Here is a 12,984-nt window from a genome sequence, read left to right as displayed (position 1 = left end):
TTATATCCAAATCCCTATCAGAACAAAACTTTGTTTCTATCAAATCTGAATATTATAAATGACCTTGTTGAAATCTTAATAAGATCCAGTTTAAATAAACTCTCTTTATTCCGACACTGTATCTAAAGGCAAAACAAGAAACAAATAATACGATCAAAGTCAGCTAAATAGGTTTTTCTCCAGCTGGGAATTTGAAAGACAAAATGACTTATCTGCATTTGAGTGGGCAGATGAATTTAAACTCGCTGTTGCAACTTTTAAAGTTCGGAATCGTCTGAGCGAAAAGTTAGGAAGTCCAAAGTTTGATTAAGGGCCTGTCGTATTGTTCATTAAACTTGGATTAAGTTTGCGCTGGATAGAACGAGCTGGCAGGCAGTTAGCGTCACGAGAAAAAACACAACGGGAGTGAGCAAGTTTGTTGAAGAAAGTTTGCGCCGATAAGGATGTCTTCAATGTGGGACATTTATCTTTCATAAGCAAATACTTTAATCAAGTGTCTTGGAAGTGTATAGAAACACAGTATCAGAAATATTGCTTAAAGCTTGACATGTTCAGTGTGAAATTAAAAAATCTCAAGTTTGCATGAAGTCATAAAAACAATTAAGATTCAAACAATCTATTGGTTGTCAAGATCACTGATAACTTACTGACGGACACATCGACACATTGCACAGTGATTAGGCACGATATAGAGTATGTATTACGGCTGTCATTTTCCTTGTGTTTAGAACTAGAAGTACCGGTTTGTTACTTGGCAGTAGCTATGCAATTATCATTGTCATCATCTGCCATAGTGGCAATAAGAGATCATCAGGGATCCCCCGAGCTGCAATTAACGGTCATTGTGTGGTAGTGGAAAATAGGATGTTTTTCATTCTTTTGTACCTTTACTATTAACTTGGAAGTATTTACCTATTACTGATGCATCTTGTGTACTACCTAAGTATTTAAGAGTTTGGGCAGATCTCGTTTTCAGTTGCCTGACCACTTTATAATTGTTCTTGGTTATCAACTTTTCTAATAATGAAGTAGCTGGTTGCACTTTCTTCAGATATCGACAGGTCCCATCTTGATATGGAGAAACTCATTTTGACATTGAGCTTGTGTTGGATTTTAGCAGCTTGTTTTGAAGCTCAGCAGAATAAAGAGCACACCAAAAATACAACTTAAGAAAAATATGAAGATGTTCCCACCATTTCCACAAAATAATATACCGAAAACTTACAGCTACAATTTAAAAAGCACACCATCAGAAAACTTGCCCAAAACACCCGAAGCAGCTGAACCTTTATCCCACCAAAACAGAATCACTATCAAAAAAGGCCGAACCAGACCAGATACACGTCTATTTATTGATCAAACATCCATTGATCGGGTGTTACCACCTTTTGTGATCGCTCGGGAGCTGAGATGACTCAGCAGAATTTCATCGGGCTCCATTGTGATCATCTAATTCAATAAAATCACCATTTTTGTTTATTTGGTGTCCATGTCGGCTCCCTTGGCGGGTCTTAGTGTAGTATTAGTGGCTTAGACGCTATCATAGTACCGTGACTAGTGGTTGCTTTGTTTTTTGTTGGAGCATAAGGACTGATCGGATTTGTCGTGTAATTTTTGTGATAGTTATCTTGGTTTAAGTCTTGTGTGTTTTGTTATTGTTTTGGACTTTTGTTTTTCTTTTGGTCCTAAGATTTGCATTTTAGAATTATTTTTGGTGCAGAGAATTTATTGAAAATGTTATCATTCATTCAATTCATTTATGGTGTAGCCGGTCAAATTATGGAGATCTAGGATACATGTTCTTAACTTCCTTAAAATTGTAAGATTCCTAAATGTAACTAGGTGGCTCTTTAACATTTTGCAAGTTCCTACTACTTCAGCATTGCCTATGATAACAAATTACAATTTACCCAGTATCAATTTCACGCATGTTCCCTTATAAAACATTATGTAAGCTTAATTAATTAGTGATAAGTAAAACAGTAAAACAGTACTAAACACTCGAAATCATTAATATTACGTTGACCATGAGTGACGGATACTAAAATGCAAATGACCGTATGATGGCCGTACACAGTTTGTATCAAAACTATTAATTTCTACCTAATTATATCTCACTTGTCGTCCATTAAAATAATGAACAGTATAATAATAAAAAATAAAGGAAATTGCATATTAAATATTTAAAACCCGCCGCCCGTGTCGCCTCGAACAGAGACCATGTTCGTTCTGTATTATTATTAAACAGCTTCTTAATCTCTTCTATACTAAACTACGCTTTAATCTCCGTTCTCATTTGCTCACGTCTAAAAAGATGTATGAAAGAATGAGATGGCACTATAGCATTGGTTACAGCGTCGACGAACGATTTATGCGTCTATTTCTTTCGCACGCATTCGGTTGTTTACAAGCGGGAGGGGGAAAAGCGTAGTTGCAGCTTATTGCTTTCAAGAACAGCCACAAGCGGAATTAAGATTTATCTGATGGTGATAGGGTTGAAAATCGTTTGGCGATTTGAAGGCAAGTAACAAGAAGAACAGCTCCGCCTTAAAAATGGAAGGTGGTATGTAAAAATTGATGAACATGTATAGGAGTCCTTAAAGTGACAGAGTGTGCTGGCGTGTTGGGCAGTGTATATTGTCTCAAAATGTTGCAGGACAGCGCGCCTCCAGCACCATTGTTTATTATCAAAAAGTGATAAATCAAATGACTTTGCAATAATGCTGTTCTAAAACTTGGCGAACAAAATTGTGAAATGAACTGACTGGTGTGTGATAGTGCTCAGTGGACAAACGCTGTAGATAGTGACGATAGTGTTAATAAATGTGATAAATTGTAACAATACGAGATTTACGAAACTGGACGTTGAGTCAGGTTTGCAATATTTTGGACTACTTACCTAACTTTGAACAAAGTGATTGAAAGTCTATGAAAAACATTTTATACGTAGAATTAAATTTTGTAAAATTACTGTGAAGCTTACCGTGTTGTTCAGCCTGCCAGATCTTGAAATCTACCGTTCTAACTTTCCCTGGTTATCTTGTTTCATAGACTGAATCAGAAGATTCAATACTTGGTGTGAACCTAAGAGCTTTTGCAGTATTGAAACCACATCCTTGAGACACAGTAGCTGTACTGAATAAAGTGTAGGCTCTACTTTTGGCTTAGCTGCAGTAGAGAATTAACAATACCTATAGCTATATTTTATGTGGTTTAATTGATGACTGTAACATCTAAATTAAAGGGCCAAAGGACAATTTGTAAAAAAATGACGTTAAATTGAATGGCAGCCATATTAGCAGGCGTTGTGTGTGCGAGGTGATGCGCGGAGAGGACCACGCCCACCATGAGCTCATTCCTCACCAACGGTGGGTACCAACCGCAGCCGGACCCCAAATTCCCGCCCTCCGAGGAATACAGTCAGGCAGACTACATACCACCAGGAGAGTACTACCAACACCAACATTTGCAGTATGGATATCAGCACCAATATGCTCCAGTTCAGATTGGGACAGGTTATGGGTATGGAGGGTATTATCATCCGTTGCCGCAGCACCCACCTGTCGCTCCGCCACCGAGGCCTCCTGAGCCTTCTCACCCTTCTGACGCGGATCACGGGTACCCTGCCCACAATCCTGATACAGCCCCTGGCTTAGCAGAACTTGGTTTAAGGCTAGAGAGGCATATTGAAGAAGCAGCCCCAGCAGGAAGAAAGTTACATGCGTTAGGCCGAGAAGGGTCTCCCGGATCTGAACTTGATGATGAGAGGCTACTGCTGGACTCTCCGCCAGTTGAAGACGATGATTCCTCTATTTGTTCAGACAACACTGACAGGGTAATTTATCCATGGATGAAGAAGATTCATGTCGCTGGTGCCTGTGAGTATGATTTGTGTTTTTATTTTGTTTTAGAAGATAACGGTGATGAAAAATCATGCTAATTAGAGTCTTTACCTATTTTTTATAAAGCGTACCTAAGGATTCTCAAAGGATAGCTATCAATAGGAGATGAAAGATAGATTACCTTTAATTATGTTGATCTGAAAAGTCACCGCATTGGCTAGTTACAGGACATTATAACTAACTATATATAACTATATAATCTATTGGTATTCTTTCTTCAAGTCCCTTCTTCGGTCAAGTTTGTTTGGTAGCTTTTGAGTTTTTCGTCAACTAATAGACAGACCAGGCATTTTACTATGATATTTAGCGACAGATAGATATTAATAGAATGTAGTAATCTTTGCAAATCTTGAAGGCAATGAAAACAAGTCTTTATGAATTTATAATTTGCCTATTAAAAATCAAATTAGCAGCGTAGTGCTCTTGACAGGCGAGAAACTATAATAGATGTAGAGATAATTTATGTAGGAAGGTTAATCCATTGCTTTATTTTAAAAGTCATCTATTTTGTTCGCTACAAAAATAAATTGTACTAATTAATTGTATGATGTAAATAATGACGCATTTCATGGTTTTTCTATACCATTTCCTGAGACAGTAGGAGCAATAAATAGGTAAAGCATTTTGTTACTACTATTATCTTTGGAAATTACAATGTTCTAATTGATGTGATGTATAAAAACACACGAGAGCCGGTGAATATAGTTGCAAGAGACGCTAGTTGCAACATTATCAAGCAGGTATTAGGTAACTATTCCGCGTAAAGTGCTCAGCTACCGCTAATAACTTTGTTTACTACGAAATACGACAGGTATTCAATGTTTTGTTTGTTACTAGAGTAGGTATTAAGTATGGCACCAGTCTAGGTATTTTTCACATATCCTGTTTTGACTGATTTCTCAACTTCGTGTAGGTTCAGTATGTGGTAAAACCTATTATAGAGCAGTAATGTTAGTATATAGTTTAAATTTAAAAAAAATCGATGAAATGATTCAGACTCATGCAAGATGAAATGACAATTTCAGCAGTATTTCTGCTATGGATACTAATATTTATACCTATAGTATAGCTAATGACAAACGTAGCTTAATTAAATTATAATTTTGGGCTCTGGCTGGGACTCCATTGGAGTGACTTCAAAATGTATGACTAAAACACTACTGATCATGCGCAAGGCGTCGTATGGCTTCTGAGAAATAAAGTTATTTGACGGGAAAATTGAGAAAAGTACTGAATTGTAACTGAACAAATTGCGTTTTGCCTTCTTTTCGCAGAAGCTTTGAACTTAAACAAATCATAAGAATATTATGCACGACAATGTGCTTTAGAAAAAGATATACAAAGTATAAACGTATTTAAATATTGGAGACGACACAAAATGAAAAGAAAACACAAAAAATAACCACAATGCACCCAAATCACAAGCTAAAAGCTCCTAATAACGTACAAATGAGTATAAAATATGTAGTCCTCCAAGATTAATATCCACACATTAATTTCACCATTGTGTACTATCAATGCAAAAATCTTTCGAACACAAACGTTCGCGGTGGATACGTAAAAGAATTAAACAAATCACTTCCAATTTATAACCCTCAAATGTTTACTTCAAGCACTCGTCTTCGAGTGTGTCCTTTCTGTTTTGACATTTTACTAATGCGACGTCATTAAAATGATCCTTTAAGACGCAAAGACCATTGTCGGGTTATAAAGGACCAAACACTCATGTTAATGAGAGTCATTTATTTTTATGGCTTTTAAATAGCTGTTTGTGGTGTTACATTTGGCGTGGAGATTATTAATATCTAGTTTTTTTGTTATCGAGTTGTCTCCCTTTTGTCCTTTTTGGTGGCCGATTTGGTTCAGGTGTATTTTTTGTTTGATGCGACGCGACGCTAAGTTTCGCACTTGAGGCGATTAGTCAATATCAAATTTGATACAATTTAGAAGTATTAATTTTATTTTGTAACTTAGAGATAAATTGATTCATGCTTCTTGGTGCCCTTCTTGTCAGAATATTTCTATTGAATGTTGAAACATATTTTGCAAAACGCTGCTGCCTTTCTTTCAGTTTGAAAACAAAATAGTCTTGATTTTAATCTGGAATATGAGTTTCATGCTTATATTTTACTTTTGATCAAATTAAATGTCTATGCATATATTTTTTGAAAAGAAGTTGAACAGTTCATACATATGGGTAGATACTATAACTTCTCTATGGTAACAGAAAATGGTCAAATCTCTTGACTATTCTCTGTTATTAAAGAACTTTTAAACGTTTGCCGTCTTTCAATAAAAATCTGACAAATGTTTAGGTACCATTATAGGAACTATTTATATGATGATATGGATACTTTGGACTTGAATTTATTTGTAGGTGCAGCTAGTGTAATTTTTTTCAATTTTTTGTATAGTTTTTTGCATTGAACAATGCATTGAGTGTTCACTCGCCCGTGGCTTCGGACCTACCGTGATGTAATCAATTCAAAAAGAAAAGGTGATTAAAAAAATTACTAAAGTTTGAAGTTCTGAAACGAATAAATGCTTTAAGTTACCGTGTATTTTAGTCCCATTAAATAACAGGTAGTTACTTGACTCAATAATATAATATCATATTTTTATAGTAGCTGAAGTATACATATTACAATGCAGATGCAGATAAAAATGTTCTATCTCTATCAGTGCTAAAGCGTAAATATCAAGTTCACATCTTCAGTAATCATCTATGCAATAAACGAGCCTGAGAAACAAGCAAACAAATAAATTTATTCAAGCTCAAAGTATTATGTGTATGCAATCATCTTCCACGTCATAATCATCAATGTTAGTAAGTATAAACACAAGTACATCGATCATTGCTCATTGCTTTATACAAGTACTTGTTTCAGTATTATTTACAATCAAATGCTAGAATCTATGCATCTGTATAATACACATTTGCATTATAAATTATTTCTGAAAAAAGACTGTTTTACATATTTCATTTGCATTTTCATGTGAGTGGTAAACAATACACTCTATTATTGTCTTAGTAATTTCGTGTTATAGGTACCTTTTCGAACTATAGATTGAATTGTATTTAATCCCTATAGAATGGAATAAAATAATTTATTTGCCATAAACATGTGTATACATGCTTTAAAAATTGCTTGCCACTTGCCATGGCATGCAAATATTGTAAAATTAATTGAGCTAACAAAGTAGAAAATACTGTAAATAGAACTAAAAAATAAACAAAAAACTGAACATTTTCTATTTAAAATCAGATATTTTTCCCTAAATGTTAGATAAATTAAACTATCATTCTAACATATTACGAGGTAAGTAACTCTGAAGATATTTTATATCTAACTCGGGGACAGTCCAGAGAACGAAGTCGCGGGTAAAGTCCAATTTGTTGGTACAGTCGCAGCCTTTAGTCATTGAGTCAATTTCTAACTTTTAGATTTTGTAATTAAATAGAAAAACATTCAGATGATAAAATGACTGAATATGAATATGAACCAGATAACCCGCACCCGCGTAAACCAGATGAATAATTTTAATGAAAATGAAATTAAAATGCTGTCAATAATAAATGCAAACGTTACATCCAATATTTTTTGATAATGACCACCTTTAAAATAAAGTTAATTAAATACTCGTTATCATGGTTCCGAGTCCCATGAAAAAGACAACGAATACAACGAAAAGCTATTTATTTTTAAAGAAATTTCTTTGGCCAAGCAATAAATAAATTGTCACAAGATAATTTTTGCTAAAATAATAATTAGTTGACCTGGGATAGTTACTCAGTACTACCTATGTAAGCCTAAAATATACTAAACCCGACATTAATATGTATTAATGGGTAAAACACAAGTAGCTCAAAAATTAACGTCCGTGAGTGTACCTTCCTATAAATAATTTTGCCATATTGTCATAAAACATAATACTTATGTCATTATAACACTAGTGACCTTTGACGGTTGTCTCAGAATTCATCTGTCGACACTTTTTCTTTGCATGTCTAAATTATGCATATTGTATTGAGTTGCAGTAAAAACATGAATGTATGTATGTGTTGACATGTATGTCTGGTTTTTGTGATTTCAGTAATATAAACTTTTGTTCTTTGAGTTATTTTAGAAGGATGCAATTTTATGATTTTATTTATTTACTCTGAAGGCATATTTACGTCCCCACTCAGAGACATTTAATGGTTACTTAAGCCATTTCTTAGTGAAGGATTTGTATGACATTCTGTCACTAAGGAGTGACTTAAGTAATCATTAAATGTCTCTGAGTGGGGACGTTAGAGTCGTAGTTTGGTTGTTGTGTATGGTATCAGGTTTGGCTCCGTGTATCGGGTTTGATTCAAAATGATCCAACCGCTATACAAAGGAAAAAAATCAGTATAATAACCCCTGCTTGGTAGAAAAATCTTAAAAATACCTAAGTCTGTTTAATAACATAAAAATGCTGTATCTGCGTTACTAAAATAAAATTTAATAAAAGGTGAGAATATTTCTTCTCAGTTTTGTAAAGAGACTGAAGATACGATTAGCAAATACACAAGCAGGGCCCTCGATCATGACGCAGCGAGTTTCTTGCTTCAAAATACCTTACTGCGAGAAAAGACCGTGATAACGTGAATTTTATATTTTAAGCTGTAGTTCTTTGAGTTTTTTCTTCGTAGAGGTAGAATCGTTGTGCCAAAAATTTTAACATATGTAATTTTAAGTTTGATGTCTGGAGAAGCTTTTAGTGTAAATAGTATGATGTGAGATCTAAAAATTAAAGCGGGTGACAAAATGATACCGGTCACGGCAAACAATACTCAAGCACTTTTCATAGGATCACTCGTAATAATTTGGGAATCAGATTACTATGAACAATAGACGCTCAAACAAAAGGCAATGCTTATCGATATTGTCAAACAAAATTACATTAAAAGTGAAAAGCTTCGCGATTAAAACGACAAACATGAGAGGAATCCTCATCCGTGCTTACATCATTAATGAACCGGTCGAATTGATTGATCGCCCAAGAAATTGCTAGTATCACATTCGCGCGTTTTATTCCGAATTTAAAAGAGACTTGGCTTATCGACACCTGTCATTGGACTAACATTTTTCATGGTACACAATAGTGGGACAAAGAGGCTTTAGATCCATCGTAAGTTGGACGTAATGAGGCGGGACCACCTCGAGGGGCCGATAGCGCATGCGTCGTAAGATCGACTCGAGATTAACAGAAGGACCACACGTTGGTCACAGGTAGCTCGTAATTCAATTGAGATTGTCATCGTCTTGATGACGTGATAGTGGCTAACGAAGCGAAGATCGAGCACCGGTAGCGATGCCGGCTAGCGGTTTGCGATCACCACTAAAATAATGAGTTGTTGCTTGCGTGTGGCAGGTGATACAAGCTTTTAAAGGAATATTAAAATAATACGCGGCAAAGTTTTATTATGCTGTCTCCTTCATTACAGAGGTTGTCATCTTTTGATGGAATTATTAACTGTTGGTTTTCTAAAATAATTCTTCGGTGTCGTAATAGTAGCGTCTAAAGCAGTACAGTTACTAAAAAGAATTTAAACATTCGTCCAGACACGTATGCTTTATTTTGAGAACGATTTTTCAGTAAATATGGATCTTTTGATTAATAGCATTCAATTTTACGTTTACGTAAGAGCCAAAAATACACACTGTAATAGTTTTTTACGGCTAATTTGTCAACAAACTGTATTTGTCGCCTCAGACGTTTGTATAATTGATCACCACACTACTTCAACAAACACTGGTCGAAAGTTGAAACTTATCATTCGTCTACTCGTTTGAAAAACTTGTTTTTCTTCTTCATACATACCTACTACATTATTTTACAGACGAAAGTTATTGATTAAACCATAATAACTGCAAAGTATGGTTAGAAAGATTTTAAAGTGATATCTCGCAATGGAAGCTGAATCAGTCTATTTTATCTGAGCCAATTACAATGCCTACCTAGTCATTCTGTCATTGTTTCCAAAGTACGGTAAAATAACAAAAGTTCTCACAGTATTGAATTAATTCCTGTATGTTCACACTTACTCGTTCAATACAACAAAGATGTATTAAAAAGATTCTATCATAAGGTTCTAAAAACAATTACGAAAATCATGCCTACTGTTGTATTTCACTCTCAGATAGATAAATTAGCGACAGCAAAAAACGAAGCACGCTACACATTTCCACAAAAAGGGACACGCCTCTTTCCTATATTTTCCTTGTATCGGGGTAGCAACATACCTAAAACTAGCTTGGTATATCTCCATATTTATTTGGTACGATCCCTAGACCCTGCTCAATGTGGAGTTGTCAGTGGTCAGCGGGAATCTCGACTTAGCCGCGACCGCACATACCAGGACCGCAGAGGACCGCAGAGATTCAAAGAAATACCACGACGTACCCCACAGAAATGTGTCTATCCCTCTTCCACTTATGGTCCTCGTATATAGATTAGTGATTTGTGATCTCGTTCCTGATTATCTTTTTGTTTTATCGATATAAATAAAAGGAAGTCGGGTTCAGTGTGCGTTATGTTACTCGTGTTACAATTGTTTCGTTTCGTTGGATGGAGTTTCTCAGATTGCTTTTTTATGATAGCTTCCTTTTATACTTGATATCTTTTAACTGTAATTTCCAAATATGTACATAATTTTTTAACATTACACATATAGTTTTATGAACCTGAATTGCCTCGTAAGTTTTTCCAAAAAATTGTTGGGGAAAACTTTCAATGATAGATTAAAGATGTACCAAAAGATAAGCAATTACAAAATGGTAGCGTAGCAAATCGTAAATATTACTGTAATTAAGATGTTGTAAACAACAGTTACATTCATTACAACCTGTATTTTCTGAGAAAATGGATAATTATCATTGTTCTAAGAGTCTCGTTTACTTAGATAGTTTTCGCATTAGTTACCTAGTCTTGTGACCGCTCTCTGGTTACCTACTTTTAATCATAATAATTTTCGTTATTACGTCAATGATGTTATTTTAAGTCCCAACCTAATATTTTTACAATAATTTGCTTTAGGCATTATAACCGAAATTGCCTATTCACTCTCGGAAAAATTTCAAATATTTGTTCAGGCTAATAACTCAAAGAATTTTCCATTATATCCTATTTACAAATAAAAAAAGACGTTACATTGACTGCGAGCCTCCTTTGACATCAAGTATAAAGGCAATTTCCTTCAAAGGAAATTACAAAATTACTAGGACTTGCCAACAATGGCACTATTCTGTCAAGACTATTAGTCCTTTTGAGCGTTCAAGTGAGCTTTAATACAAAAGCCTGAAGGTCTTTGGCCTTCAACCCTACAATCTTACAGTACTAAAATACTAATACTAATCTATTATGTGCCTAGTACTTGGTATTAAAGTAATTGAAAGGGTGGCGCTATAGAATTTGTTGATTGGACCCGAATTATGTGAAACTTGATTTATGAAGCTTAAGAGGGCAGGAGTGACGTCTGCTAGCAACCTCATAGCTTGCCTTTTTGGCAAGGGTTGAACAATATTATTGATTGTTAAAAAGACTTGAACATACTCTAGCCGTCAAGATTTAGGTACGACCAAACAAAATGAGTAGGAACAGTACCAACATTTTGAAATAACCTCAAGTGCCATTCTGTTAATTAAAACCAGCCCATATAAAATCAATCATGGTTTAAAACTTTAGCTACCGATGCTTATTTACTGACGATAGTTAATTTAAACTACTACACATATCAGACAAGCAATTTGACTTACTACTTAATCTAAAAGTAAAAGTGTCTTACAATATAACCTGATCAATCAAAATTGACAACAAACGAAATTGAAATTAACTAAAAATACCCACACAATCTCAACAACACACAAGTACATATGTAAATAACTTACTTTTATGTGCGTACATACTATATGCAAAATTGTAACATGCCATACAAGGTGTACGAAATCGTATCAATGTCTACGTTGTCTGTACAACTAATTTACTAGGCGCAATTAATCAAAACAAAAAGGAAGCTCAGGCGCATGCATGTGTAATTATTATGCACATTAATTAACACAACAGGTCGGTACATAAATTATTGTGCGTCGAGCACGCAACCGCTGTTGTAGGCACGGCCTTATTTATATATTGTTAGGCACAGTTTTATTAGAGGTGCGGTATCCGAACGTACAGGTAGTGGAAGCGAACTTTACAATTTCCTGCTTTACTGACTAGAACCATAATGAAGAAACAGAGTAATGATTTTCAGATCCACATAAAGTCAAGCTGCATGTTTTACTAGAAGACCAATTCATGATATTGTTGATTCAAAAACTCTAGGAAGCAAACACACACAGACCTCTTTCTTCTTCGAAAAACCGTTGTCAGTTTCTAAAACGCCTTATTTTGTTCACAGCAAACGGCCAATTTCAACCTGGAATGGAACCGAAGCGCCAACGCACAGCCTACACGAGACACCAAATACTAGAACTTGAGAAAGAATTCCATTACAACAGATATCTAACACGGAGAAGAAGAATAGAGATCGCCCACACTCTAGTCTTATCCGAAAGGCAAATCAAAATCTGGTTCCAGAATAGGCGAATGAAGTGGAAGAAAGACAATAAGTTGCCCAACACCAAAAACGTAAGAAGAAAAACCAATCCGGCAGGCGTCACCACAACCACGACTAAAGGTACACCAAAGAGTAGATCGAATAAGAATACAAATAACAATGATAAGAAGAAATCAAACAACAATGGTAGACCGGACAGTATAGAGAATGTTACTGATAACATAATGAATGATTTACATTGTGTTGGAGCGCAACAGAATTTGTCACACGACCCAGCGATCAGTCCGATGTCTCATCCAGGGAGCCAGATGAATCCAGGGCATCCCATGACCCCGCATCATCTTCATATGATGAGCATGCACGGAGGAATGGATCCTGCACTACTGGCAAACCTCGCAGCTCACGGCTCGCCCGTCGGCTCAGCAGGCTGCGGCACCGGCATCCCAACCAACCAACCAGTCATCAAATCAGACTACGGTCTAACCGCCTTATAATCTT

At 35.5% G+C, this 12,984-nt stretch overlaps 1 protein-coding gene across 1 annotated transcript; it reads left to right on the top strand.

Moving 5' to 3' along the window:
* The first annotated feature begins 3,195 nt into the window (after positions 1 to 3,195).
* On the top strand, positions 3,196 to 12,980 carry LOC124634463 (homeobox protein Hox-B4-like). The gene is made up of 2 exons (XM_047170059.1): positions 3,196 to 3,878; positions 12,328 to 12,980. Exons 1-2 carry the CDS (start codon positions 3,347 to 3,349, stop codon positions 12,978 to 12,980), a joined length of 1,185 nt encoding a protein of 394 aa, XP_047026015.1. The 5' UTR covers positions 3,196 to 3,346.
* Positions 12,981 to 12,984: the final 4 nt, after the last annotated feature.

The sequence above is a fragment of the Helicoverpa zea genome, chromosome 11 (genome assembly GCF_022581195.2).
Source record: "Helicoverpa zea isolate HzStark_Cry1AcR chromosome 11, ilHelZeax1.1, whole genome shotgun sequence".
Taxonomy (NCBI): Eukaryota; Metazoa; Arthropoda; class Insecta; order Lepidoptera; family Noctuidae; genus Helicoverpa; species Helicoverpa zea.
This window is presented reverse-complemented; position numbering and strand designations above follow the sequence as displayed.

Coding starts and splice junctions, on each gene's coding strand:
- LOC124634463 (XM_047170059.1), top strand. CDS start 3,347: ATGAGCTCATTCCTCACCAACGGTGGGTACCAACCGCAGCCGGACCCC. Junction 3,879..12,327: donor GATTCATGTCGCTGGTGCCT/GTGAGTATGATT, acceptor TTTTGTTCACAG/CAAACGGCCAATTTCAACCT.